The sequence below is a fragment of the Rhinolophus sinicus genome, chromosome 15, assembly GCF_057876585.1.
Source record: "Rhinolophus sinicus isolate RSI-liver-muscle chromosome 15, RSI-T2T, whole genome shotgun sequence".
NCBI classification, from domain to species: Eukaryota; Metazoa; Chordata; class Mammalia; order Chiroptera; family Rhinolophidae; genus Rhinolophus; species Rhinolophus sinicus.
In genome coordinates, this window is record NC_142515.1 from 33,526,713 (window position 1) to 33,552,144 (window position 25,432).

At 39.2% G+C, this 25,432-nt stretch overlaps 1 protein-coding gene across 2 annotated transcripts in view; it reads left to right on the top strand.

Moving 5' to 3' along the window:
- ASAH2 (N-acylsphingosine amidohydrolase 2) overlaps nt 1–25,432 on the top strand; it is an 89,172-nt gene that overhangs the window by 22,216 nt on the left and 41,524 nt on the right. For both annotated transcript variants that reach the window (XM_019738657.3, XM_074339435.2), the window contains exons 3-8: nt 319–450; nt 3,539–3,741; nt 5,574–5,723; nt 11,753–11,929; nt 12,819–12,946; nt 14,133–14,210. In XM_019738657.3, the coding sequence (XP_019594216.3) occupies nt 324–450; nt 3,539–3,741; nt 5,574–5,723; nt 11,753–11,929; nt 12,819–12,946; nt 14,133–14,210 (863 nt within the window). In that variant the 5' untranslated portion in view covers nt 319–323. The remainder of the gene's footprint in view (nt 1–318; nt 451–3,538; nt 3,742–5,573; nt 5,724–11,752; nt 11,930–12,818; nt 12,947–14,132; nt 14,211–25,432) is intronic.

Below are 25,432 nucleotides of genomic sequence, written 5' to 3' on the forward strand. Positions count from 1 at the left end.
GCTGCCAATGCCAAATGATGAGTGATGGCTGCCAGGATGAGCACTGTGCTGAGAAGGATTTGGAAACCCCATTTAAACTTATCAAAGCTGCTGTGATTGATTGGTCTTGTCTGCTACAGGTTTGGGATATGGTACTAGTGGCAAATGTGCTCTGTACTTGCTGGTATAGTCGATTCATGTGAAAGGGCTAAGACATCATAACCTTGGGTAGCTTGAAACATATGCATTTTAATTTGTGATTCTGTCTTTTTCTGCCTGTCCCATATTTCTTCCTCCATTTTTCTCACTCTCTCTCTGTTTTTCGTTTTTTTGTTTTAGGAGAAATGGCCAAACAAACCTTCTCCACATTAGAGACCTTTCTGATTTTCCTCCTTTTGATGATGACTGCGATCACGGTGGCCCTTCTCAGCCTCTTGTTTATCACCACTGGGACCATTGAAAATCACAAAGGCAAGTGTCATGGGCTCTCTTGGATGCTGTTCCTAGGCCCATAGGAAATTTCTTTTTTTCTTTTTTCTTTTTTTAAAAGATTTTATTGGGGAAGGGGAAAGGACTTTATTGGGGAACAGTGTGTACTTCCAGTATTTTTTTCCATGTCAAGTTGTTGTCCTTTCAATCTTAGTTGTGGAGGGCGCAGCTCAGCTCCGTGTCTAGTTTCCGTTGCTAGTTGCAGGGGGCGCAGCCCACCATCCCTTGCGGGACTCGAGGAATCAAACTGGCAACCTTGTGGTTGAGAGCCTGTGCTCCAACCAACTGAGCCATCTGGGAGGCAGCTCATCTCAAGGTGCCGTGTTCAACCTTAGTTGCAGGGGGTAGAATGCACCATCCCTTGCGGGACTGAGGAGTTGAACTGGCAACCTTGTGGTTGAGAGCCCACTGGCCCATGTGGGAATCGAACCGGCAGCCTTCGGAGTTAGAAGCACGGAGCTCCAACCGCCTGAGCCACCGGGCTGAGCCCATAGGAAATTTCTTGATTACTGGGGACACTAAGGCAAGAAAGAGTCTCTGCTGATAATGCTGATAACAGGACAATTCAATAGGTACTTAATCTGCCTGGGATAGCCACCTAACCTTTACATTAATTGCTCTTTCTGCATTGATAGCAATTTTTATGAAGTTTACCTTTGCCCCCAGAGTTGACAGCATCTCACATGCATTTTTTTGTCTCTCACTTTTCCACTGATCTAAGCACAGTTCAGGATTCTTCAAGGCTCAGGATTGTGAGCTTCTGCCCTGAGCCTCCTCTCTTTCTCTTTGTCTTTTTTTGGCATCATCTTCTTATGGGGGCCAAAGGAGAATGAAAAACCCAGTGAATATCAATTAGTCTTTAGAAAGCCTTAGAGAAAAGAGTCTTGAATTCAAATCATTACAAGGGCCAATCAAGTTCTGTAAGTGAGGTGGAGTGGGGGGGTGAACCTGGGTGGGGCAGCTGAGATTTTGGTGAAGAGGGTCTACAGTCCTTCCATAGTGCCAGCTGTTTGTGGTTATGATAGCATATGGACCCAGACCGCGCGAGTTTTCCAGAGATGCTAGAAATTGGGATGTTTAAACACCTCTTAATTTTTTTTTTAATGTTAAAAATGAATTTCGTTTTTGAAAACTATAAGAAGCCTCTACTTTGGTGTTAGGTTGTATACCTGTTAAATGAATAGAGAAGACAGTGGAGATTGAGTGCTTTAACCAAAGTAAAGGGAGGGCTGGTCTCAGGCCAAGTGGAGAAGGAGACAGCATTTTTTTTTTTCACCTCAGTTTTCTCTTTTGTGGCCTTTTTTCTTTTCCAGTGTATTCTCTGCCATGTCCCTGTGCTTTGAATTTTCTGTAAACACAGAGGACCAGAGATCCTCTGTGCCAGTGGGCAGAGCAGGGTATTGGACTGCTAGAAATAAAAGGATCTATAGGGCATACTTAGTTTTAGCTCTTAAAATGAGAGAATCCAGAGGTTGAGAGAGGTTATCAGTAATTACGTAACGCCCGTTGTTTATTGAAGGGTCACTATGTGGCAAGCACTGCAGTCAGGAGTCTACATAATTCTCTCATTTAATTCTCATAAAATGTCTGTGAAGGTAGGTGCTAGTCTTAGTGCCATTTTACAGATGTGCAGCTGAGACTCTGAGATTCCGAAGAGCTTACCCTGGGCTATGTGACTAGGTTTTGCTTTGGTTGGCATCATGTTCCTACATTGGTTATCAGTGAGGTACTAGCAAAGGTGCATGCTTCCTTCCTTGCAATACTTGATGCCTTGTTGAAAATGTGAGCTTGGGGATGAGAACACATGGATTCTAACTCCATCTGGAATGTAGTTGAAAGATTATCAGGTTCTGACTTGGAGGATCTGGTTTGGGCACCTGGGTATTCATATGCTTTCCATGAAATCTTAGTTAAGTGACTTCTCTGGGCTTTCGTATTCTCATATGTAAAACTGAAGCTACTAGGTGAGGTGACCACTAAGTGTTTTTGAGCTCCATAATCCCAGAATTCGTTAGTTGTTAATCTCTTGCCTAAGTACTTTCTCACCACGAATCCCTGTGACACTGACGTTTGCTGCCTTGGCCACCCCTGACTGTTGTCTGCAGTGGAAACAAACAAACAAATAAAATGTATATGTAAGATGTTTAAATATGTAAATAAAACCAAAGCTATAAGCCATCCATTGCTCTAAATTTTTAATATGCATTAACATATTTGTTGTTCAAAACAACTCTAGGAGATAGGGTATTATTATCATTTTATGGATAAGGAAATTGGGGTGAAGCAGCCTAAATGATTTTTCTGCTAGTAATTGGTAAATTCAGTTTTCCAACCCAGATTGTTTGTTTCTGGCACCTATCCTCTGAATCAATACCTCCCTGCTATTTGTGTAATATATAAATACATACACACACACCCACACACACATGTATGGTGATATCAGAATCACTAACAAAAGAAGAACAGTGTCAACAAATGTATAATGACCTAGGATGTGTTAAGAATAAAAATCTTTTAAAAAAGAATAAAAGTCTTGAGAAGATTGACGGGGATCAGAGCAGGGTAGAGGCAGCTGGGACTAGAAATGAAGGGTTGAGCTGGATTTGAGTCTGATGAAAATGAACCAGCTCGGAAGTGGGTAGTGGAGACTGGTTGGTGGAGCAGAAAGGGGTAAGGACGATAGAGAGAAGGGTAGAAATAAATACCCAGAGGTTGGATTTAGTAGGTTGTGTGCCAGGAACCTGGCATCTGATTTACTGGGCTGGTGCAGACAAGCAGGGTGAGTGAATGAAGGGAAACCGGTTTGACAAGGAATGGCTTGTGATAAGGAGCTGAACGACATTTGATGGAGGCCTGATTGTTCGGCTGAAACATCTCCAGCTCAAGAAAATGATCCTCCTGAAGACTGATATAAAACAAGTTCCTGAGATAATTATCATCATATATCTTACATATAAGAGAGTATACAAAGATTTTTTTTCCATGGGAACCTGAACCTATGTGTTCTAATTCACGCTGACAAATAAGTAGGCTGAATTATTGTTTCTCAAATATCTTCTTCTCTTTTTAGATTCAGGTTTGCCAGCTACCCAGGGCCCCACAGTCACCAAGGGGACTAGTACCGCAATGACTAGTACCCCAGTGACTAGTACCCCAGTAACTAGTACCCCAGTGACTAGTACCCCGGCGCCTACTCTGTTTACGAACTTCACTGGCTACCATATTGGTGTTGGGCGAGCTGACTGCACAGGACAAGTAGCAGATATCAACTTGGTAGGTAAATCATGGGCTCCTCAAAGAGGCTGTGAAACAAAAATTTTTATTATTTTTCATTATGCATTTATTCCTGATTATTGCATCATCATCTTCTCACTTTTCTATTCACTTTACTGCTGTCTAAAACTATGAATATTGTGTTATGAGGAAGAAAGGAACTTTCAGTCAACCACAGCTCTCTTGTAAAGACTGGTGGCTGTTTTTTATGAAGTGACAGTGCTGTTGTCTGCAGTGGAAACAAACAAACAAGTAAAATGTATATGTAAGATGTTTAAATATGTAAATAAAACTAAAGCTGTCATCCAGCCATTGCTCTAAATTTTTAACATGCATTAACATATTTATTGTTCAAACAACTCTAGGAGATAGGGTTGTGCAGGTACCACAAATGACGGAAGTAGGCCAGTGAAAGATGATGCATATCTAGTGAGCCCTCAATTTGGGGACAGGAGGACTATGGTACAACTAGAAAGGGCACAGCTCTAGCTGATTGTTGCCTGTAATAATGTGGACTCAGGGTTGCTGTATATGACAGTTTTTTCAAGAGAAACCAGAAAAATCTCTGGATTGAAGATTTGAGGATTTAAATCTCTCAACTAGAAAATGTAGGCAACTCTAGTAGTTAAAACAGGAAACCTAACGTGGGCCAACACAATGTAAGCCAAGTAAAACCCTTCAATGTTTTATGTATGGCCTCTTGGCTGCTACTTCTTGGCTTTGATGGCAGTCATACCATTTATATCGACCCTTCCCTGGGAAACCAGAGCATGAGATTGTCTGATGGGTTTGTCTCCCTCCTACCAAATAATCTTTAGATTCTAGGAATTACAATTGACCCTTGAGCAATATGAGGGTTAGGGGTCCTGACTCCCCCGCAGTCCAAAATCCACGTGTAACTTTTGATTCCCCTAAGACTTAACTATAGTCGGCACTTCACATCCACAGATTTATCAAAACAGTATTTTTGATCTGTGGTTGGAAATGTGAAAATACTATTTTTGATCACTATTTTCGATCCACAGTTGATTGAATCTGTGGTCGTAAAACCTGTGGATGGGAAAGGCTGACTGTATTTATTGAAAAAAAAAATCCATGTATAAGTGGACTCGCACAGTTCAAACCTGAATTGTTCAAGGGCCAACTATCTTCCCTGCTGTCTGTTTTGAAGAGCAACTCTGGAATGTGAACTTTCAATAAAGACTCACATGAGCAAGCAGTAGAGGGAGCATTCTGAAGACGTGGGTATACTTTAACGGTGAGAGAGGGGCTTGGAATAGGTGTATTTGTTCTGATTTGCCTTAGGGAGGGACAACGTAGGAAAAGCCAGGGTGAAGTACTTTCAGTAAAGATTACTTATTCATAAAGAAACCATTTTCTTCAGAAAAAAAAGAGGGGCGGCATACATCAACAATCAAAATGAGGGAGCCTTCAATCTTCAGGATGTTTCTGGGCAAAGCGGATGTCAGGGGAACTATTTTATTGTGTAGTACCTTAGCGGGAGAAAAGGTTTTGTTTCAAAGAACTGAGAAGCACCGAAAGGTCTAGTGTAGTGATGAAGTTCTGAGCCAGATCAGCTCTTTCCTCAACCATAGCTCAGCTTCTGCCATGCTGATCATGACTTTGCCTTTACATGTTTCTACCAAAAAGAGTGAAACCTCTTTTATGATGTTGGCTTTACTCTTGAAAACACGTATCTCATTCAAGGCTATGGTGTCACCAGCATTGTTTGTCTTTGTCTTTCCTAAGCAGTCTCTACTTCAATGGTTGAGCCTGCTTTCTGGCAGCAGTGGTGTGAGACAGAGTGGTTCTGATTCTCTCTTCCTCTTTAGATGGGCTACGGCAAAAAGGGCCAGAACGCACGGGGCCTTCTTACCAGGTTGTTCAGTCGTGCTTTCGTCCTGGCAGAACCCGATGGGTCAAATCGAATGGTGTTTGTCAGCATCGACATAGGGATGGTATCCCAACGAATGAGGCTGGAGGTAAGAAATTCACGTGAGAAAGAAATGACATGATTGAAAAGAAAATTCTCTGGGTAATTGTGACTGTAACTAAGCCCTCCGCGTTTCTCATACAGTAAGTTTCTACTACCCTCCACGTTATAAGCTCTTGCCAATATAGCAGACATTCATATGAGGTGAACAGCCTCATTTTTCCATTCTAAGGCATCTTAGTCAAAATTTTCTTTCAATTCTGCTGGTGGCTTATCATCATTACTAATGCTAATTTTCTTGTAGCTTATTATGTTCCAGGTGACTTTCAAATCCATTCTTTCATTTAGTCTTCTTCCTTGTTAGAATTCTGAGAGTGCCAATTAATCAGTAACCCTTCCCTGAAGTTTTTAGACAATTGAGAATAGATGCAAGGAACCAGATGAGAATTAAAATGCAACACTGAAATGAGGTTGGCCATAAATTGTTGAAGATGGGTAATAGCCCATGGGGGTTTCATTATATGACACTGATGATTTTTTGTATGTGTTTGAAATTTTCCATAATAAAAATTTAAAAGAATATGTCAGCTGTCTTAATCTTTAAACTGTATTGTAGAATATGGCAGGCTCTTTTATGATTTTCTCTAAATTTAGATCTTGTTACTCACCTGTGGGTCAAGTTGAGCTTAGCAGAAAGGTGCATAGATGGGGTGGGTGTCCTGGGCTACATGATACTTGTAAGGGAGAGAGAGAGAGAGAGAGAGAGAGAGAGAGAGAGAGAGAGAGAGAGAAAGAGAGAGAGAGAGGAGAGAGAGAGAGAGAGATGGGGAAGGGAGAAATAGAGTGATAGATATGGACTTCCAAGTCTATCTCTCTAAGCCAATTCCTAGGCCCCGACCTAGTTATATTTTCTGCATAGGATCAGGTCACAGAAAGAGAATATGCTTCCTTAATGTCTTCTTGCATATTCATGAATGTGGAAAAGAAAAGAGATGAGTACACAGAACAGTGACCATTAAATGTCCATCAGTCAGTGTCATGTTCTATCAATAATTTCACCTTTTAAACACTTTGGAAATAGATATTTTCAAAGTGGAAGTGACACTTGAATGGGCAGAATTTTAAATGTTATACTCCACTGTATGCATGGACCAGTGAGAAGGGTGACACGAGGGCTTAAAAGTATTTCTCCAATCTCACTTGCTCTTCGAGAGTGGAATGGAAGACTCTTCCATTTATGAAAAATGAGGAGCTGGGGAGGAAGTATTTTCCTCACCCGTACACTACAGCAAAACTGATGTGGGTCTATTGTGATCTCCATTTTATGGATAAGGAAACTGAGTCGTAAAGAAGGTGATTGACTTTTCCAAATTTACACAATTAGCAAATGGTAAAGCTTGGTTCTGAACACATGTATACCTGGTCCGAGAGCCCACATTCTTAAAAGTGACATTTTTCTATTATCTTGGAGGAAAAATAAATGCATTGATAACCTACTTTGCCAGTCATTTCAGGGGACACACAGCTAAGCGAGTTATAATCCATGTCCCCTATGAGCTCACTACATAGCTGGGGGGTAGGAGAAAGGACTGTAACAGAAATGTGCAAGTAACTATAATTCGCTGAAATAAAAGCATAGTGGTGAATTAGTTATCTATTACTGAGTAACAAACAGTCCCAAAGTATAGTGACTTCAAACAACAAGCATTCATTACCTCACACATTCTGTGGGTCAAGAACTCAAGCCTGGTTTAGCTAGGCAGTTCTGGCTTAGGTTATCTGGAAATCAAGATGTTGGCAAAGACAGCAGTCATCTGAAGGCGTGACTGGGGCTGGAAGATCCACTTCCAAGAAGATTCACCCATATGGCTGTTGGCAGAAGTCCTCATTTCTCCACTGTTCATATCCTTGTGACAGAGCAGCTGGCTTCCCTCAGAGTGAGAAACTCAGGAGAAGGAGCAGGGAAGAAGCCACAGTACCTTTCCTAACTCAGGCTCAGAAGTCGCACACCATCACTTTCACCCTGTTCTATTCATTGGAAACAAATCACTAAGCCTATTTCACACTCAGGGAGAACAAAGCTAAGCTTTACTTCTTAAAGGCAGGAGTATCAAAGGAGTATAAAATCCACACAGTATTTTAAAACCACCACATGGGGATTCAGGGAATGGAAATTTTCAAAGTGGAAGTGACACTTGGATGGGCAGAATTTTACGTGATTAACATTGGGAAGGAGAGCTATCAAATGGAGGGGACAGCATGAACACAGAAGAAGCACAAGGGAGGAATGCAGACGCTTCTCTCAAGGGACAGAGATTAGTTCTATTAGGACACACCTAGGCATGTAATTGGAGATGTACCTGGAAAGTGTGTTGGTCATAATTGTAGAGGTCCTGGCATGTTAGATTGTTTTTAATTCTGTAGGTGATGGGGATTCTTAGAAAACTTTTGAGTTAGAATGATTAATTAGACAGTGACATTTGAGGTGGTTTGCAATAGACTAGAACTAGAGGTGAGGACACAAATTGGCAGATTCTTTAAATTAACATTACTCCATTGGTGAGAGTTCAGTTGGAAAACACTAATCACACTAGGCATTTCAAACAGGGGAGTTTTGGAGGGTGTTGGACAGCTGAAAGAGCCAGAAAGGACAGCTAGGGTTGCAGGAAGGATTTTAACTTTGCCTGGCAGTTTCCCCTATGTTATGTGAGCCTGGCACAAAAATCTTAAACCAGTAGGGTAGCAGTGAGACTACATGGTGGTAAGAGGTCAAATTAAATGCTAATGAGATTTGAGGATGAATAGACATAAGAACTAACACTTAACATAGTTTCCATGATAAGTCAGGCACTGTTCTATATATATAATTAATATACATATTTATACATTAATTAACTTAATCCTCCAAATGACTGTATGAGGGACGTAATATTATTATGTCATTTGACAGATTGGGAAACCGAGAGGATCAAGTAACTTGTCCAAGTTTACTCAGTTAAGACTGTCAGAGCTGGGATTCAATCATAGGCATCTTGGTGGCAAGAGCTCATGTCCATTACTACTGCACTATACTGTTTTCCTGAGGAATCAAAGATGGTTCTGATTGGGAAATGGTGGTGTCATTAATAGAAATAGGAGAGTCAAAAGGTAGACTTTGGGGGTGGAGTGTGGAAGAGAGAAGGGTTTGATTTGTTGGGTTGTAGTTAATAGTGGGCACCATTTAACCGTCTCGTCCTAGTTTTGCTTCCTCACGCAACCTGAGACCCAGCAGGAAGGCCTTTAAATGAACCCACTTAGTGATCCCAAGGGAAGGTGTGAAAAATAAATGTAGCTAAACAAGTACCGTTAAGCTTACTTGTAACACCTGGTTTTAAGCAGGTTCTCAGTCTCAGATTTAAGATTGATAAAATTTCCAGCATGGAATAAAGATTAAGGATGATCTCTGAGCAGTGAGGCAGGGCAAGAAAACAGAATTACTTTCCAAATCTCTCTGTCATATTCCCAAGAGTGTCAGTCATAGGAAATGAAATGGAAACAGAAGACAAAGAAGTGAGCTGTAGACATTAATGTAAATTCTTTGCTCTATATTAAAATACCCCTCTTTTCATGAAGTAGAAAACATGCTATTTATAATGGCTATTTGCAGGCATTGGTATTAGATGATTGAGTTTTTAATTTATATTTCTCTTGTTTTCCCTGGAAGTCCCATGTTTCTAATTTTAAATTAGAGACAGCAGTTTAGTATAAAATTTCTGTGAGCTGTTGAGAATCCTTTTCTTTTGTTTTAAAATTGAATATTCATAATTTCTCTCTTTTTAAGGCCTTGCTTCTTGAATAAGCCTGAATAAATAGACTTAATTCTAAAATCCTAACACTATAATTTTTTATGAATAAAAATGGGGTAAGGTTAGGGGAGCTTAAAAGTTGACCCACCATTCTTTTTTTCACTACCTTCTGGTTTGGGCTACAGAATTGTAAGAATATTAGCCTTTGACCTTAGTTAAGCTTTCATGGTTTCCCTTCATTGACTGTTCCCCCATCTCCTTACAGATATGTCTTCTCCATGAGTTCAGTAGCTACTGTGTGGAAGAATATGTAAGAGTGATGAAAAGTTGGGGCTGGAGTTAGGATCAAACAGAAGGAATATGGAAACTTATTGAGGTGGAGAATGTGGGTTACTTTGTCAGAACGATGTTACTCAGATTATATCATGTTCCCTTTCCACAGTTGCTTGGTGTCACAAGATTGCTTCAGCACATGGACTTGATTATTAAGTCCACGTGCTGTTAAGCTGGTTATTAAATTTTTGGTACCTCGAAATTGACTATGGTGGAAGTATTCATACCGTAGAAATTGGCAAACAATACAAAGGAGGGCTTTCTTTTTTCTTCAAAGAGACAGTTTATCAGCATACCACTGCCTATGCCATGCTCAAGGCAGATAGCACTGCTAATCAAAAAAGTCACTCTTTTTCGTTAAGCCCAGATTTGGATTCAGAATCCATCTGAACACACTACTCCTGAGAGCAACTACCATTAATAGGACTGAGTGCATGACAGAAAGAGTATTTGTCATCTGTGCCATAAATGAGCCTTTATCATTGCTCCTAGTATTAGGTGACAATATATTACATTGAGGAAAGCTGGCTTGGGTTTGACGCTTTTGCTGATTTTAATGATTTTTGACATAAAAATGTCAGTGTCTTTCACAAAGAAGCGCAATGATACCAAATTTCAGATTGCCGCTGATTACAGCATAATCAGAAACAGGTACTCAGCAACATCACTAATTTTCTTTCTGTTGTTTCCTTGATGTGTATGTATCACACAAAGATAATAATCATGCATTTGGATGTGCATTGAGTAATTAATTCAATGAACATTTACTGAGTCTCTTTGTGTTATTCATGTATTGCTGTACAACGAGCCTCTCCAGAAAGCTCAGTGACAGAATGCAACAATAATCCTGTATCACTACTCAGGATTTCTGTGGGTCAGGAAAGCCGGAGAGGCTGGGTTGGGTAATTCTAACTTATGTTAGAACAGAAGTCACGTATCATTACTTCTGTGTCATGAGGTTGAACTCAGTGTGGGCTGGGCTGCAGTTGTTTGAAGGCTTGACTGAGGCTTCTCACCCACGTGGCTAACAACTTAGTGCTGACAAGATGGTTCCTTTCCACATGGGCCTCTCCACAGGATTGCTGGGGTGTCCTTAGGTCATAGTGCTGGCTTTTCTGAGACCAATAAGTGTAATGATCTGTGGCAGGGAATATTGAGTTCTTCATTTTCGGAAGTTAGGCAGTTGAGTAAAGAGGCCTTTGCACTGTCTGTTCACTGTTCCAGGATGCTTTCCCCCCAGGTATTGAGTGACCAGCTTGCTCTCTTCATTTAAACCTCTGGTGAAAGGTAAAATCTTTGGAAAGGTCTTTCCTCACTAACACCCATCATGCTCTTTTTCTTTACTCAGCAATATTTTGCTTCATAGCATTTATCACTATATAATATTACATGTTTATTTGCTTATTATTTTCCTCCCTCATTAGAATAAAAACTTCTCAGTGTAGGAACTTCATATATTCCTAATGCTTAGAAGAGTGCCCGAATATTAATGCTCTGCATGGAATGATGAATGGGTAAGAGCACTGGATCTTATAGTTGGAGGGACTTGGATCTGGATTCAGGCTGTGTCATTAGATCAGTAGGCAAATCACTTCTGTGCACCTCAATGTTCTCAGCTAAAAGATAGGGTTAAAAATATCTCTTGGGGTTGTTACAAAGCTTTTGAATGACATAATGTGTGCAATTCCTGGCATTGTGCGTGCTTGCACTTTGCAAGAATCTATAAAATGTTAGCTATTGCAATTGTTGTTGTTACTATGATGATACGCTCAAGCTATCTCTACTATATAAACTATTTATCTACTATAGATATACTGTGATGATACATATGGTGAAGGGCCACTTGACAGGAATGTCATTGATATGGATCGGTGATTAGATTAATCAGAGCCTTTTCTCACGCGAAACTCCTATGTTATTCCTCTTCTTAGTCCAGTTTTTTTTTCTTTCTTTCTTGAAGGTCCTGAAGAGACTTCAGAGTAAATATGGCTCCCTGTACAGAAGAGACAATGTTATCCTGAGTGGCATTCACACACACTCAGGGCCAGCAGGATTTTTCCAGTATACTGTATTTGTAATTGCCAGTGAAGGATTTAGCAATCGGACTTTTGAGCACATGGTCACTGGCATCATGAAGGTAGGCAAAGAACCCCAGAGGCAGCTGTTCTTTACCACGGCTCGTAGTGTTTTAGGAGTGGCTTCGTGTGCTCTTGAGACGGTCCCTGTAGGGTCTTGGTCTGAGCACAGTCTTACCACCTACCTCTCGTTTCCCTTCCTGACTCACTGGTAGCTTCCGGTCCTGAGCTGTGGGCTGTTAAGCTTGAGGCACTGACTGATTGGGAGAGGAGGGTGCTACGGCAGGAAGCCTCATGCAGTCATCTAAAGAGACAGAACACATTTTGTATGTAACCCTTTTAAATTGCAGGGCTCCACATGGTCTGTGCTCTGCACAAAGTCACATGAAAAGAAACCCGTCAAGGAACCAAAAGTAATTACAAACATTCCAACCTTCCCGTATTAAGGATACAATTGGTTTTGTACACTTTTGTTTTAGAATATGTATGTTGATGTGTATTAAGTTATGATGAAAACTGTGTTGCCTACTGTGCTTCTCAAAGTTTGAAAAAGTCTGCCTTAGAAGGTGCTGGGATGGAGCGCATAGGAAGGGTGGAAATACCTACATATTAACAAATTCTGTCCCAGTGTTGTAAGAGTCAAGTCTTCCATTCCAGCCATCTGAAATGGCAGATCGCGCCTGACTCAGCAGTCCTGAGGGCCTCAGGTGCTAATCGCACTGTGCTTCTCTATACATAGCACTTTCTCTGTCTCAACCTTGAAGGTCATGTCTGCTTACCTCCAGAATGACACACATCAGCCAGACCTGGGGTTCTCCAGCTTTCATCCCATAGTGGGAACAGGTTGGAGGCAAAGGACATTGTCCAAGGGTCTCTTCTGTGTATATTTACTAAGTCACTATCCCACCAGGATTTCAAACTTTACAACTCTTTTTGCTTTTTAACCCACAGAGCATTGAGGTAGCGCACACAAATTTGAAACCAGGCAAACTCTTTATCAATAAAGGAAACGTGGATGGTGCACAGATCAACCGAAGCCCCTTTTCCTACCTTCAGAATCCACAGTCAGAGAGAGCAAGGTGAGGGGGAATTATCAAAATGTAATCATGTTTCCTTTAGGAAACGGCTATAGAATCTAAGACCAGAGTTGTTATTTGACTATGGTAAGATCCTAAAAAAAAAAAGGTATTAAAACTAAAATAATTTAAAGACATGTTTATAATCTAAGACATGTTTATTTTTTTTATTAAATATGTGTTTATTTTTATTTTTAAGTAATAAAAAAATTAACATTGAAACACACACGAACCTGTGAATGTATCTTCCTACTTTGAGGGCTGTGGGAGTCAGTGTGAATATTTGAAGGACTCAGGTTTTGGAATCTGATACAATTGTGGTCTCATCTTAGCTTTATCACTTCCTAGTTGTGTGACCTTTAGGATGTGTATGTTGATGATAATACGTGATTTACTTATCTTAATTTATTGGCTCCCAGTTTCTTCATCTGTAAAATAGAGATAAAATTGTGCATAACAAGTATTTGTTAAATTAATGAATAGCTCTCTTTATTATGTTATTTAGAAATAATCATCTTAGTCCAGAAGAATGTGGTGAGAGAGAGGAGATAAAAGAATAATAATAATAAAAAAAACTGGAATGACAAAGAAAAAATAAACCTAGAATAATTGAATGGAACAACTAAGAGAGATGACTATTTTGTTTTTTTGTGTTTTTTTTTAAGTGATGAGCCGAGTAAAATAGTATCTCAGTTCAAGCTGACTACTTGACATTTTACATTTGTCTGCATATTGTTCAATAGCTTTCAAGAGTTGATTTTTAGAAAACATAATCTGATGTCCCTTGAAAGAACATAAAAACACACTTTAAATTGCAGGTGATGAATGTTTTTGATTTTGCATATTCCCTGCTATTTTTAAGAGAGTCCATTAAAATTTGATCTGAGTAGAAACTTCAAAGAGAGATCCTTTTTCTAAGAAATACGTGTTATGTAATATTGCATATATTACATAAAAATTAGGTCAGCTAGCTCACCTAATGCCCTTCACTCCAATCACAGCTGCAAACCATTTCTTTAGCTGAGGAAGGAGGTCCAGGATGCAATTTGCAGGACAACAGTACATCAGGGAGCCCCGCTTACTGAGAGGCGTGTTGGATTTTGTTTCTGTGCCAACGTCTATTGTTTGTCATACATGGGGGCTAGGCTCTAACATAAAACTGACCAAATTTCTTTATTTTGGTGACTAGGTATTCTTCAAATACAGACAAGGAAATGACTGTCTTGAAAATGGTAGATTTGAATGGAGATGAACTGGGCCTTATCAGGTATTCTACTATTAACTTTAAAAAAAAAAAAAAAATTCTGTCTGGATAACTTTCCTTAATTCCAAGGGTGGGGGTGGGGAAAAGACTAGAATAGTGGCAGTAGAGGCTGAGAATAAATTGAGTTAAGAGTCCAGACACATCTGAGTTCCCTCCAGCCATGGGCTCTAGGACCAAGGAGCTCAGCCTCTCAGACTTTAGTTCCTCACCTATAAAACAAGGCTAATAAAGGGATTACATTAATATAAAGGAGGGAGCTGGGTGAAAAAGTTCAGCACAGCATCTGGCATAGGATATAAAGACAAAAAATGTTAGTGCAGACGACTAGATCAAGATCTGATATGTGTAACTTCTATGATGGTGAACAATTATCTCTTGGTAAAATGAAAAAACAATCTGATCAACCAGGCAAATGAATATGAATTTGAGATTATTTACCTGTGTTTTCCTAATTAGTTTTGAAAGCAGAACTGAGGCCACTTAAAGGAAGCAGATGAGTTAAAATTATAGCATGGCACTGATTTTAGCATCTTTTTATACATAAGAAAACATGCGGAGTTTGTTTTCTTTGAAAAGAAGGCATTGGCATTCACATGTGATTTTCGTTGCTGCAATTGGCCTGACTGGGAATTGACTGGGTGGGTAACAATACGAGACACCTTTACGTGTGGAGCTCCAAATGATGCAGAAATGCCCTAAGGAAGTAGATAAATAGCCCCTGAGTGCTGGAGTCAAATGTCTTGGGTTCACTCTGGGCTCTCATCCTTCTTAGTTCTGTTACTTTGGGTAAGTTACATAGCTGCTCTGTGTCTCAGTTTTCTTCTCTCTAGAACTGAAGGACAAAGTGAGTCCTTAGACTGTTGATAATAAGTGTTAATAAAGGTGGTGAGGTTCTGCCAGGTAGAATTATGAAACACCTAAGTGAAATGTTCTATATGAGTAAAAGGAACAGTAAATTGAAAGCAATGAGGGGTGAAGAGAAACACTGAGGCTGTGACCCCCCCAGTGCAGATACTAGGGTTAGCTGAGTGGAAAACAGCATGGTGGTGAGGCGTTCAGGTTTGAGGTGTAGGTTTTAGGACTTGGATTCAAATCCCAGCCCTGCCAGTTAACGCTGAGGCCTGTGGAAAGTAACTTATCTACATATACCTCAACTATTCTATTTGAAAATGGGAACAATAATAACTCATAGGGTGGTTTGAAGATTAAATGAGATTGTACATCCAAATCTCTAGGTCTGTGTCTGACATAGAAAAAAGCTTTAATAATGTAGTTAAAAGATAAGAAGTAGAGTAATATTATACCTCTTGTAAAAACTCCATTATTGGCATATTGGAGAACTTGAAATTGGTAGCATTAGAGTTACTTGTTTGGGTTTAAAGTAAGGACACTAAAAACTCCTCGGTAAACTTTATTATATGGGTTGATATAATACGACTGATTCTCCTATTATGAGAAATTCATCTACTGATTAGTTGCCACCTGGCTTTTAGCTCAATAAACTTTCCTAAATGTTAGGCATGAAAATGTGTACTTGCAGTATTTATGATGAATAAGGCACACATCCCTATCTTCAAGGGTCTTATAGGCTAGTGGGATGATTAGGACAGGAGGCAGACAGACAGACAAGTCATCATAACATAAGTCAGATGCCCATCAGTGCTGTCACCTGGGCATAAATAAATGTGGGAATTTGGAGGAGGGAGCACCACGTTTTACTTGGGAGCATTTGGAAAGCTTTGAAGAGAAAAAGACATTTCAATTGGCCTTGGAATTTCTCATGGAGTCATGAAATAACACTGAGTTATGAGGTCAGACAGAGTCAGGGAGTGGGTGAGAGAGGAATCTGGAAAGGTAAGCTAGCTCTAGACTGTGGAGCACATTAGTGGGGAATGTTGTTAGGAGATAGTCAGGATAATAGTGTGTATCTGTGAATAGTTAGATGGAGTATCCCAAATTTATTGAGAGAAGAAAGTGGCTTTTCCCTTACAGTTTCTACCTAAGTCTTGGCTGAATGACTGAGACTATTTATGATACCCTTTTATTAGTTTCTGAATCATTTAACAATGCCAACAGATAACAATGCTATCCTTTTGCCCAGATGTTCTTTGCTTCTTCACATAGAGCTATATAACTTATCTAGAAGTCCTAGGGTCAACTGTCAAGGTTATAACAACACTTTTCCATCTGCTGTGCTTAATACTCTGCAATAACTTGCCGTTGTTTCTGTAGCCACCATATGTTATCTTTAACGTAAAGGCACTTGCAGTTTCCGCTCTTGCATAGTGATAATTGCTCTTTGAATGCATTGAAAGTGATCCAAAACATAAAGTCAAACTACTAAGTAACTCAGCCACCACAGGTCGGTGCCTGTTATGAGGCGGAATCCCAATGTGGGATTCCAGGAATTTGGAAGCACAGAATCTCAGATTTGCAGAGCACAGAGATCACCAGTTCAGACTTCAGCTAAGGCCTCAAAAAGTGAGGTGACCTGCCCAATGTCACAACCGAGACTATTTTCTTCACACTGAAAGCCATAGTGAAGTTCATAATGCATTCCTTCCTATTTTCATGTTTGTTTCCATTTCTTCACTCAGCAAAGTCTGCACTCGGCACGTACTCTGTGCCATACAACACTTTCCAGTCCTTAGAATGATGCATTCCCTGGCCTTGAATTAAGGAATCAAATACTTTGGAATCAAATACCTGTGTCTGTGCTCCTGAGCAAATCCCTTAAACGCTCTGAGACTCAGTTTCCAGATTGATCAAATATGGATGTAACATTTCTCTACACACAGATCATTCATTTATTCATTCAATATTGTGGAATTCATGTGTCATGAAGTAAGTTGCTACTATGGATACACTGACAAGCAAAAACAGAGGTAGTTGCTACCCTTATAGAACTTACAATCTACTGGTGGAGATAAAATGCATTCATGTATTAATATTAATACATGTGTAATTATAATTGGATTAAGTGCTAAGACAGGAAGGTATGTAGAGCTATCTTAAAGGGATTTGACTTGGTCAGGGAGACTGGGAAAGCCTTCTCTGAAGAAGTGACAATGGGGCTGAAAACTGAAGGAAGGGTAGGAGTTAACTGGCAAAATGGAAGGTAGACTAGTACTTTAATACAGAAGAATAAGCGTGTGCAAATGTCCTGTGGCTCATTTGAGGAACTGATAGAAGATCTGTGTGGCTGGAGTGCAGAAGACATTGGGATAGAGTTTTGTGAGATAAAGTTAAAGATAGAAATTAGGTACCATGATAAAGATTTTGGTCTTTATACCAAAGGGAATGGAAAATCATTCAAGTGTTTTAGGCTGGAGCTGGGAGTTGGGGGCTCTTGAAGGGTTAGGATGTGTGCAGCCTTGAGAAATGAAGTAGAATTATGTGTATGAAACTATTCCATAGACTATTAAGTCCTCTACAAATGTGAGGCCACTGTTTGCTCCAGTTATCTATGTAAGGAAAATATTTTTATCTTTTTGCCTGCTGTTACCTTATGCAGAAACAGTAAATGATTCTCTCCAGATGTGGAGAACATGTTTAGAATGTTCTGAATTCTGAATTAGAATGTAAGCTGTGTGGTATTCACAAAATTCACTTTGAGAGACTCTGAAAGACCCCCTTAAAGAACAGTCTGTCATCCAGTGGAGAAGATGACACTGAGTCTTGAGAGATCCTGATGTAATATGACACAACGTGTATGAAGAAACTAGAAGAAAGAAAACAAAGAGGTTGTAAATCTCTGCACTAAAAGGAAAATCATACAGGCAGATAATCTGAATGGTAGCTCTGAAGGGTGGAGAACCACTTCTCATGCAGTCACCCTGTTCAAGCGGCTCTGGGAGCGGCTCATTTCCTCAAGTATGGTGCAACAGCACAGTCTCACTTCTCTTGCTTTTGTCTATCTCTTTTCTTCCGACAAGTTTTTTTCCTTGAGTTTGTAAGAGTGGCATGGACCCTTTTCTCCCTTCCTCCGTCGCTCCCTCTCTCCCTTCCTTCCTTCCTTCCTTTTTTTTTTTTTTTAACCTTTTCAACCCTCTAGCAGTTGATATGACAAGACTCCTATTCATCAGGAAGGAGCTGTAAGGAAGGTCTGAGCAGGTGTTTAAAGGATTGCTCCATTGCTTTCTGCTTTATATAATGCAAATCCTTTTATGCTTACAACTGACTGGTTTTTATGGCTTTGGTTTCTAAACTTGGGACGAATTAAATTTCAAAGGGTCATGCAAAGGTACCCTTTAAAGGCACATTTTAAAAAACAACAGGGACAGTGATTTGCTCAGAATATTTGAATAATTTGTGTACACACTTAGAAAAATCCAATTTATGAAATTACACGAATTTATTCAAATATATTGACTTACAGAACACATTCATGGTGTGTGTGTGTGTGTGTGTAAATCTCTTCCATTTATGACTATGACTTCTTAAATTATAATGTCTGACTGTTTATATCCTATGGTATCTATTCTAGCCTCTACATCCTTCCCTTAGTCCAGTTAACCCCACTCAGATAGCAAATGGGGAAACCTCAGTGAACTGTCCTTCACTCACTATTCTTTTTTTTTTTTTTTTAACATTTTTTATTAGTTTCAGGTGCACAAAGCAATGTAATAGTTAGACATTTATCATTTATATCCCTCACACAGTGACAACCCCCCTCCCCCCATCCACTACCCCTCTGACATCGCACACAGCCATTACATTTCCACTGTCTCTATTCCTAAAGCTGTACTCCGCTTCTTGTAACCATATATATATAATTGTAGTTGACGTTCATTATTGTTCAGCTTCAGCTTCAGGTGTACAGTGCAGTGATCAGGCATCTACAGCATCCCTGAGGTGGTCTCCCTAACGAGACAAGTGTCATTCAGATACCCTACAAAATCTTTACAACATTATTGATTACATTCACCAAATTGACTTTCGTATCCCCGTTCTTGACCTCTTCTCTTTTCTCCACCTCGTCTCATCTTTATCTTTATAAATACCTTGTCTGTTAATATCAACTCTGGTTTGTGAAGCCCTGCTTTCTGTTCCTATATCCTTCATTGAATTTTTCCTTCTTGTTCTGCCCCTTCTATTTTGTTGTAAAGATTGATGCTGTCTTCCTCCCCCAACTTTCCTATCAGCTTGTCTGTGTTCTTCTCCAGTGGAGTCAAGGCCTTGGCTGTATAGTAAGTTTTCATCCTATTTCTGGTCTATCCCCATGTAAAGCAAAGGTGCTTACTAAGGGCTTTTCGATGATGTGGGTCATGATAGCTGACTGATAATAGAGATAAATCATGTTTGTTAATTTAATTTGTCCCATGTTTAGAAACCAAAGCCATAAAACCAGTTGTCATAACTGGCAAAAAACATTGGACTTACTTGATTGTTGGATACCTGGAAAGTTCTTAACCCAACGAGATTTAAAAGGAGATTATTTTTTTTTCAAGTTTTTTTCCCCAGTATAAAAATAATATGTACTCACCATAGAAAAACTTGAAAAATATAGGAAAGTAGAAAGGAAAAAAAAAAATAACTCAAAGTTATATTTCCCAATGTCAACCACAGTTTATATTCAGGTACATTTTCTTCCGTCCATATCCTTATGTGGAACATATAATAAGAAATAGGCATGACTAAAAGGTCATTCTATAAATGTGGATGCTTACTTGGTTTCTTTCACTCTGGGCACTAGAAGCTTTAAATTACTGTGAAAAATATTAACAATCTTATCTCCCTATATTGAGACTACCAAGTGTTTTCTTTTATAGTGACTCCATATCTAATAATGATTTTTTTTTTTTGGTCTCAAAGTCTATGTACTCTCAAGTTAATATAACTAAAAATTTCTCTGCATGTTAGAATTTTTCATGTATGTATTTTATATCATTGTCTTTCAACTTTTTTGGGTCCTTATATTTTAGAGGTGTCTCTTATGAATATCATATAACTTTATTTGTTTTTCACTCTGACAATCTTTGTATTTTGATTCATGAGTTTAGTCTAAGAAACTGTGATTATTATATATGTGGACTTTTCTATGACTCTTCACTTTGTGCTATTTGTCTCACTTTTTCAGTGCTTGTTTTTTCTTCCTCTGTGACCTTTTCGAGGATGAAGAGAGATTTAAAAAACAATCTGTAAATGGCAGATTGTAGTTTCTAAAGATGGCTGCAATAATAGCTCTTCTCTCACATATTCTATACAAAGTGACTGTGGCAGCCCCCAGTATGAGGTGAAGATGATTTCTCTAGGCTTTGAAACTGGCCTGGCATTGGGACTGCTTTGATTAATGGGAAAGGGTAGAACTGACGCTGTGTCAGGGCTGGAGTTGTTTCTTTTTTCAGTAGAATTTTATTTTTTAGAGCAGTTTTAGGTTCACAGCAAAATTAAGCAAAAATACAGAGATTTCCCATGTATCCCTTAGCCCCCAACACACACACCCTCCCTGACTGTCAAACACTATCAACATCCCCTACCAGAGAGGTACGTTTGTGACAAGTAATGAACCTACACTGACACATCATCGTCACCCAAAGTCCATAGTTTACATTAGAGTTCACTCTTGGTGTTGTTATCAACTGGTTTTTTAATCATCTGATAATCCTGGGACTTGATAATACTTCTATTAACATTTTGTTAAATGGCCTTTGCCTAATCATATTTATGCATTTTTTTAAGTGAGACTTTATTGTATATATAACTTAGTAACATTTTTTTCTATTTAGAAGTGTCGTGTCCAGCACAACACAAGCAGTGAGGGAATGAAAAGGGGTGGCTTTAGGTTAAGTTTTTTTAAAAAAGAATGTAGTAGAGACTTGATGCAGTGAAATCTCAGAAGGCCAGGGGGCCTTGCAGTCATGGAAGACTGGAGCCTTGACTCAGGCCAACCAGTAACTTTTATTGATATTCACATAAGGCATTAGCATTATTTATTCCACAGTCTGTGAATCTCATACATCTTAATAGAAAACCGATTTGAGTCAATCACCCTTGCCTGCAGGCAGCTGGACCATAAGTCTCAGCTTCCCCAAGGGACAAAACCTATATGCATATGAATAGATGGAGAGCACCTCATTGAATCACTTCCCTTGCAGGTGTTGGGAAGGAATGCAGCCACAGAGGCTGAGGCTTCCTTAGCCTGAGGAAGGTGGGGGCTGTGCCCACCTCTGTGAACCCCGTTGGTTCTCCTGTTGGTCCCTATGACTGCGTCTGGCTTGAGTTGTTCCTTCCGTGAGGAATCTTACTCATCATTGACTGTCCAGTCATCTTTCTGGGACCAAACAGGGAGGCATAAGGTGCAAACACAAAGGTTTAGCAAAGTCCCTGAAAGGATCGTCTTACAGACTCTCCTTTCTACAGGGGCAGGTAGAAGGAAACAAAAGGTTAAGCTGTTGTGTGGCTACATAGAAGCACCTTATGAATATCTTTTAATGCTACTTAGTGTTTTATAATTACCATTTAAAAAGTTCTGTATTCATTATATGCATGATAATGTGATGTGTTCAACAAACCAGAAAATTTTTTGATACTTCGTTTATAGTATTTTTCATCATAAAATACACTGTAGTAGGCATTCTCGAACACATATCTTATATATTTGCCAATGATTTCCTTAAGCTAAATTCCTAGAAGTGGGATTTCTGAGCCAAAGAGGAATACTTATTAATAAGGCTATCTCAAATTCCCAAATGGCCCTCTGGAAAGGTTTTGTTGGTTTACACTCTTGCTACCCAAGCGTGAGCAGAGTGTTATTTTTTGTACTCTTGCCAACCTTGGTATTATCATGCTTTACAATTGTTGCTAAGTAATAGACCAAAAAAGCCAAATCACTGTTGTTTTCCTTTTGATTTCTTCTATGTCTAGTTAAGCTGAATTTTAAAAAGTACTCTTATTGCCCATTTCCTATTTTAATTTTGTTGATGGCTTAATCATGCCATTTAGGATACAAGAATTTTGATTGTAGTAACTTACTGGAATCTAGCCAAACCAGATATCTCTCCAATAACATCATCAAGAAGGGCTTTCTCATCCAGAATTTTTGAACATAACAAAAGGAGTAGTTGAGAATGTACATCTCTTCTCTGGAGCAAAGATGGTAGAAAGATTCTCCAGGATGCTGGCCACCAAGTTTACCTGTACCTTCAGAAGGGTTCCTCTGGCTACTGCTCATTGTCTTTCTTTAATCTGAGCAGGTCTATTTTAAAATTTAGGTTGCCCCTTGGGTAAAATTCCAGGCCCAATAACCCTTCCAGTATAACACAGTGAAACACCCTTTCCTCTCCTCCCTCAAATAGTTTGTAGTGAAACTGATGAGGAAGACTGTAAGGGAGGTGCAAAGAAGTGTGCTAAGAAGGGTACTTAACGCCTAGTGCCACAACCGACAACTTGAAATTCCAGTGGCTTAACATAGTACAGACTTATTTCATACGAAGCTTAATAAAATTTGGTTAGTCCTTCTGCACACATGTTATTGGCCAGAGCTATTCACATGCTCTTCCCTGCTAGTGGGACTCAGAAATAGAGGAGCACATGGGCATTTTGTAAGACCTCAAGTCTCTGCCACAGGAGGACAGGGTTTTCTCATTTCCTGAGACATGTAAGTTGGATTGTGTAAGTTGACTATACATGTGTTGAATACACACATACACACATCCCATTAATCTTATTAAACATGTATATACACACACATTCAGACCTTTGTATCTCTTTTTCCCTTTTCATCATCATCATCACAGTTATCACCATCAGCTGCAGAAGTATCAATATCAGCATCATCAACAACGCTGTAGTAATGATTTGTTCCATTCTTAGTATAGACCAGTCTTTAGTACTTTAGATGTATTTGTTCCTTTAATTGTCAAATGCTTTGAGGTAGATGCTAGTATTATCTTTATGTTACAGATATAGACACTGAGGTTCAAATAGGTTAAGTAACTTGTGTCTGACTCCAGTGCTATATTCTTAGCCACTAAAATACATGGCCTCTGTATTACTTTCTTAGGGCTGCCATAACAAATTAGTATAGACTGGATGGCTTAAAACAAAAGAAATTTATCTTCTCACAGGTCAAGAAGCCAGAAATCCCAAATCAAAGTGTTGGCAGGGTTGGTTCTTCCGGAGGCTATGAGGGAGATTCTGTTCCATGCCTCTCTCCTAGTTTCTGGCGGTTGCGGAAATCCTTCACTTGTAGACACATCACTCCAATCTCTGCCTCCCTCTAAGTCTCTGCCTGTCACATCATATACCTCTCTAAGTCTCTGCCTGTCTTTCTGTTCCTTTCTTCTTGTTATGAAGTCATCAGGCATTGGATTTAGGGCCCAACCTAAGCTAGTATGATTTCACATGCTTTTTGTCTTGACTATATTTCTAAGGACTCTTTATTTCCAAATAAGGTAACATTCTGAGGTTCCAGTAGACATGAATTTTGGGGGGACACTATTCAACCCATTACAGCTTCCTATATTGTATTTACCCAAAGAGCTCCCATGTTATTACACATCTTCATGAACACTACCTTTGAATGGCTGCACAATATTCTCTTTCCCTATTAGTGGACGCTTAGGTTGGAGAGAACAAGGACGTTGGTGCAAATCACACATATGCAGGTGCTGCCTTCCCTGGGCTGACCAAGGTGCCCAGGTTGGTGAACCAAATGGGTAATGGATTTCAGCCTCCACTTACCTGCTTTGTTAGTCACCTTTCTACATGTGGGACATGGTGGCCCAGGTCTGAGAGTATGGAACCTGGGATGAGTTTATTACTTTTAGAATATTTAAGAATCTCAATTTTTATGTTTGGCTTTTTTTCTGTTTCAGAGTAGGAAGTATATATGCTTGAATTTAAAGAGGCCCTAGAAATCTTTTGTCCAAATGCCTCAATTCTATAGGTGGAGAAAATTATAATATTCTATGTTAATTTGCTGTCTATTGATTCACAAAATGTAGTTAAAATGTATTATGTTTTCAGTCTTAGGAAGCAAGAGATCCAGAAATTTTAACTAACTTTGCTACAAACTAGGATGCAATTTCAAATCTCTTGACTTTCCTCAGTACTTTGATTGTATCGTGCTGATTCAAGTTGAGCCATGCTTCCTCTCATATATTCTAGCTGTGACATAATCATTATTTTAAAATGTTTATTAACAGGGACATATTCATCCGTTTATGTCTATATTCTAACTTCTTTTGAAACTACGCAAACATTTCTTCCTTTCATTTGAACTTTGCTTTCATGAATACTTTTTGATCATATACAATAAATTGTGAGTACAGCTTTCTTAAATTAAACTGACCACTTTTCTTCATATTTTTGTAAATATTCATCTAGTACCATAGTACTTGGTTGTTGTGACAAACCTGATATATATATATATATATATATATATATATATATATATATATATATATTATTTTTATTTTTATTGGGGAATATTGAGGAACAGTGTGTTTCTCCAGGACCCATCAGCTCCAGGTCATTGTCCTTCAATCTAGTTGTGGAGGGCGCAGATCTGCAATTGTTGTTTTCAATCTTTAGTTGCCGGGGGTGCAGCCCGACATCCCATGTGAGAATCGAACTAGCAACCCTGTTGTTCAGAGCTTACGCTCTAATCAACTGAGCCATCCAGCTGCCCACAAGCCTGATATTTTAATAGCACATATTTCAAAGGGCAGAGGAGGAAAAATAGGGCATCTTCTTATCCTGAAATTTAAATAACTTTTTTGAATACTTATTGTTTCATTTTTGTAGGAAAAAAGTTCAATTAATTTTCTAATGCCTAAAATAATTGAAAATAACTCAATGAAATAAACAAGAATTGAAGTTTGTAGTCTAATTAGTAGACCAAAATTCTTAGCATTTGCTTTCTCCACAGGTGTTGTTGTGTTTCCTTGATGATAGAGAACATGGCTCATCTCTCTCTATGTTCCCTGGGGTTTAACGCAATGCCAACCACATGCTTGGCTACTAATGCGTTCGTGTTGATTCAATGAGTGGCACAACTGCTACCTCTCTTTGCCCTTGTGCATTCTGCTCTGGCCACCGTGACTATCCATTCTCTGAACACACTGCTCCCTATCCCATCTGCGTGCCTGTGTTATGAATGAGTTTTTTCCAGTGACCCCCTTGCCAGATTCGTACTCATCTTTTAAGATCCAGTTCAAATGTCACATCTCTTAGGGCAAGATGATGACTCATTCATCTCTCTGTAACCTGCACCTGGCACA